Genomic DNA, 5,274 nt, shown 5'->3' on the forward strand with positions numbered 1-5,274 from the left:
GATCTGCACACAGCAAGGGACAGAGAGGTAGGTTTCCTTCGCAACAGCGTCCGATGCCTGTGATATCAAACACATCCTCTTCTGCAAAAGGCACTCACATAAGGTCTGTTAGAAATAATATACTGGGATTCATACATGGAATTTCCCTACAAAGGGAAAACATAAAAGTACAGAAGACAGTATCACAAAGAAAAAAAAAAGATACATTTTGGATCAATTCCCTTTAGAATAAAGTTTTAAAAAATCACATTGGAAAGTTAGGAATCCAGTAAAATTTAAGAAGCAGATGTTGGAGGATAAGGAATGGGGCCTGAAAACTGAGAGGAAGTACACTAGCTTTTCAAATGGTCAAAGTGAAGGGAGTTGTCTGCCTGTAAACATGAAAGGCCATTCATATACAATGGAAGTAAAAGGGAAGAATGAAGTGTGAGGGAGCAGAGAACAGGGGAAGAGAGAAAGTGTGGACCTTCGGTAGATAAGCACATTAAGGAAGGTACTCAGGAGGCTCCTGGAAGGCAAGCTTGCTGTCCTTTGCTTGCATTGTCCACAGAGACCCAAAGCAAAGGCCACCCTCACCGGGAAACCACTGAGCTAATGGAATTGTAGGATGTGCCACTGTTGCAGCTTGAGGCATAGGCCTCTTGCCCGTTAACATCAAGGTTTATTTTGAACACAGAAGATGCTTTCAGTAAAAAGTCAGCTGCATCCCGGCGTCCTAGCTCCCTCAGTTTGGACATGAGGATGCCAACTGTACTCTCTGGGAAAGAGGTCCATTCTCGGAGCAAGGCATGGACTGGGCTGGGGAGGAAGTCCTTGGGAGCCCCGTTGTTGGTGTTATACTTTGCTACAAGTTCGGGTAGGCCCAAGTTCATGGCAAGAAGACACCAGTCCTTGCCCATGGGATCCGGCGGATCCAGCAGGCGACTCAATTTCCTGCGGGTCAGAAGGTTGAGATCTGAAGCATGGATATCCATCCCAAGGCTGGCTTGTGAGTAGACATTGTGACATCCAAAGCACATGATGCTACTGAAGCTTTCCTTGTAGCCCCCCATGGTGTTTGTCAGGGAGGTCTCCCTCAGGGTCTGTGCCCGGAAGAAGTCCCGGGGCTGGTAGATCATGACTGGCTCATGGTGCTCCCGCAGCTGCTGGGGGCTCAGGTAATGCTTCACTGTCAATAGCCCTGGCAGTGTGGTCGCCATAACATTCTCAATGGTGCTGCACACTGAGTCCAGCAGGAAGAAGCATTTCATCTTCTCTGTGTCTAGGCCTCGGACCTGGACCTCGATGCCTTGGCCATGGTTGACCAAAAGCACAAGCAGCTCAGCTCCACGGTGGGCAACCTTGCAGCCATTCACCCACAGGCGGATATCTGCGTCACCCTCAGTGCTTTGTTGGTGAATCCACCGGCACAGGTTGACTTGGACTTTGTGAAAGATGCCACAGGGGAAGGGGGTGAGGTGTTCCACAGGAACGATGCGCACACCACCATAGACCATAACTTCATCCTCCTCGTCTGTCCAGGAGCGATGCAAGTTGTCTGTCTTGATCAGGGCCGGTATGTCCACCATGGTGCCACTGCTCAAGTCCCGGGCGCAGATGTCCATGGCATCTAGGATCTGGAGCAGCTCTTCAACATCACTGTCAGGAACCAGGCGCTGAATATCCTCCACAGTATAGCGGCCACGGTAGTGGTGGAGGGCCCGTGGTGTCTCCACAGAAAGCAGCTTCCCCAGGACAGTGGTACAGAGCCAGCGGGGTTCCAGGAGTAGCACATCCTGTACGGTTTCACTCTGCATGATGTTAATCTGTCAGTGGGGACAAGAAGAAGAGGTCACACACAGGAACCTAACGTGGTCAGTGCCATCAGTTATAGCCCAGGAGCTAAGAAGGACATGGGCCATTTGAATGGACAGATCTCAACCATCAAGCACTGAATCCAACTTTATCAGCTTACCAGAGATCTGAGGAAACCACACTCAACTCTTCCCAAAGGGTTAATACAATGGAAAGATTGAAGACAGATAAATAACAGTAACATACAAGGTTAAAAGTTGGCAAGATGGTCATTTAAATTAGAGATTAGATGCTATTAAGGAATTAATTGTGAACTCTGTTAAGTGTGACGGTAATACTAAGATTATGAAAAGGCATACTCTTTGTCTCAGGGGACATTTAGGCAAATATATAGGCATGTAGGGTTATGATACATACAATGGTTAGAAATAATTCAATACATATATGATATTTTATAAAAGTTTAATAAAGAACATATGGCAGAGAGACAATGGTTAAATGTGAGTCTTTTTGAGTCTACTACATTAAGTCTTTCAGTTTTTTAGCCTGTTTGAAAACTTCAGACTTAAAAGTTAAGGGAAAAAAAAAGAAAAAAAGAAGAAAAAAGAGTTAAAGGAAAAAAAAAGTTAAGGGATGGAAAACTTAGTTTCAAAGAGACTCAGGAGATTTGACAGCAAAATGAAATACAGGTAGTCTTCAGCTTATGAGCAAGGGCTGCTTCTGTGCCTTGAAGAATTTGTGGCTGGGCAAAGACATCATTAAAAGAGAAAATTATGGATTTTGATAGTCTAGCTCTCTGGAGACTAAGGTGCGCTTGATACAGGCCATGGTCTTTGCAATCACTTGTTATGCATCAGAGAGTTGGACTAGGGAGGACAGAAGGAGAGTTGATGCGTTTGAGCTGTGGTGCTGGAGAAGAGTACTGAATGTACCATGGACTGCCAGGAAAACAAACAGATTCATCTTGGAGAGGATTAAACCAAGCTACTCCTTGGAGGCAAAGATTCTGGGGCTTCGTCTGACATACTTTGGACATGTTGCCAGGAGGGAGAAGTCCTTGGAGAGGGACATCATGCTTGGGAGGGTGGAGGGACAGCGCAGGAGGAGAAGACCCTCTATGAGATGGATTGAGTCAGTGACTGGGGTAATCGGGATGGGCATGTCAGAGGCAGTGCGGTTGGCACAGGATAGAGCAGGGTTTAGGGCTGTTGTGCATAGGGTCGCTATGAGTCGCAAACGACTCGACGGCACATAACAACAACAACAACAGTGGTAAGAAGTTACGCACATGGTTTGAATCCACCAACTCCTTCTCTGTGATTTATTGCCTTTGAAAATCCTCTAGAGGGTGAGCTATGGTTGGCTCCAACTTGACAGCATGCAATAACAAACAACAATCCCTTACGAACACTGATACAACATTTTCCATCAAAATCCTAGCCACAGACTCTAACATCACATTTAAAAATCATTCATCATGATCAAGTGAGATTCATATTGTGATGTAAGGATGATTTACCATTATAAAAACAAATCAGTGCAATCCACTATATCAATAAAACTGAGGATGGACCAGGGGAAAACCACAGGGTTGCACAATTTGGTGGGTGGAGGGAGGAGAGTAAAGTGAATGGGAAGGATCCAGCAGGGATTTGGAGGATGGCGTAATGGTGGGCATAGTTCAATAGTGATTAATTTTATAAAACATAATGAATAGGAATGGTTGTATGAAAAACAATATGAATGAAGAATAATGTTCAACACATTGTATATGAACTTTGTATGCAAACTAACAAAAACTTTCAAAAAAACTCCACAAAACACCAAAGAGAAAGAACAATGTGATTATCTGAATTCATGCAAAAAAGACTTGACAAAATTCAATACCCTTTCCTGATAAAAGCTCTCAATGCAACAGGAATAGAAGGAAAACCTCAACATAACTATATTCAAAAAACCAACAGCTGACATTATACTCAACGAAGAGAAAATAAATACATTTTCACTGTGCACAGGAACCAGACACAGGTGCCTTTTATCAGCACTCTTATTGAATATTGCACTGGAAATCCTAGTAAGAGCAATAATAAGAAATAAAAGAATCTAAATTATGCATGAGAGAGTTGGATAATGACCAGGGAGGATAGAAGGAGAATCGATGCTTTTGAGCTTTGGTGTTGGAGAAGAGTGCTAAGAGTGCCATGGACTGCTAAGAAAAAAAAACCGATTCATCCTGGAGAGGGTTAAACTGGGCGGCTCCTTGGTGGCAAGGATTCTGGGGCTTCGTCTGATATACTTTGGTCATGTTGTAAGGAGGGACAGGTCCTTGGAGAGGGACATCATGCTTGGGAGGGTGGAGGGCAGGCACAGGAGGGGAAGGCCCTCTGGGAGATGAATTGATTCGGAGCTGAATTGACTGGGGCAACCGGGATGAGTGTGTCGGAGACAGTGAGATTGGCACAGGACAGAGTAGAGTTTAGAGCTGTTGTACATAGGGCCGCTATGAGTTGCAAGCGACTCGACAGCACATAACAACAACAACAACAACAAAATTGGCAAAGGGAGCTCTGGTGGTGAAGTGGCAAGAAGCTGCACTGCAACCCCAAACACATGTGGTTCAAGCCCACCAAGTGCTTTACAGGAAAAGGAAAAGTCTCCTCCCTTTTGATTTACTGCTTCTGAAAACCTGCTGGAGGGACAGGTATGAGTCAGTAACAACTTGATGGCACACAACAACAACAACAGATTGGCAAGAGGAAGTAAAATTCTATTTGAGTGGCATCCACTTCCTAAACAACATGCCTCTGGAAACTCTATGAACTTTGATAAATGACAGAAAGGCTTCAGGCCTTTTGTTCATAGGGTCGCTATGAGTTGTGCTAGACTTAACAGTAATCAACAACAACAACAATATATAGACAAAGGATGAAAATGGCTGATCTAGTGGCTCGATTCAGCAAAGTGGTAGGGTATGTCAATGTACAAAAATCTGTTGGATTTTTCTAAAAGGGCATTCTAAAAGGAAAGGAGAATAACCTCATTCATAATATTGATATATATAATCTTTGTGAATTTATGCGAATTTATAATTTTTCATTCAAAAGATTAAATAGCTAGAAATGAATCTAACAAGAGATATAATAGACATTTACAAAACCCCCTACAAAACATGACTACAGGAAACCCAGACATCTATATAAATGAAATATAAACCATGCTCATGTATCAGAAGACCTAACATCATGAAAATAGAAATCATAGCAACAGCAATCTACAAATACAAGGCGATCCTTATCCAGATTCTGCCATTATTTTCAAAGAGATGTAAAAAAAGATTCACCAACTTCGTATGAGAAGGAAAATTATCTTAGCTAAACAAAATGACCTGCGTTTGTGTCTCTTATAAAATGTATTTGCAATGAATAAGTCATTGATTTTACAAAATTCAATCATTCTATCTCCAGCCTCATTCCTGTCACC

At 43.2% G+C, this 5,274-nt stretch overlaps 1 protein-coding gene across 2 annotated transcripts in view; it reads right to left on the bottom strand.

Moving 5' to 3' along the window:
* Positions 1-554: 554 nt before the first annotated feature.
* Positions 555-5,274, bottom strand: part of DAPK1 (death-associated protein kinase 1) — a 265,295-nt gene continuing 260,575 nt past the window's right edge. For both annotated transcript variants that reach the window (XM_006898874.1, XM_006898873.1), the window contains one exon: positions 555-1,805. In XM_006898874.1, the coding sequence (XP_006898936.1) occupies positions 573-1,805 (1,233 nt within the window). In that variant the 3' untranslated portion in view covers positions 555-572. The remainder of the gene's footprint in view (positions 1,806-5,274) is intronic.

Source organism: Elephantulus edwardii, unplaced genomic scaffold (genome assembly GCF_000299155.1).
Source record: "Elephantulus edwardii isolate Elephantulus edwardi_28Jun2011 unplaced genomic scaffold, EleEdw1.0 scaffold00238, whole genome shotgun sequence".
In the NCBI taxonomy this organism is placed as follows: domain Eukaryota; kingdom Metazoa; phylum Chordata; class Mammalia; order Macroscelidea; family Macroscelididae; genus Elephantulus; species Elephantulus edwardii.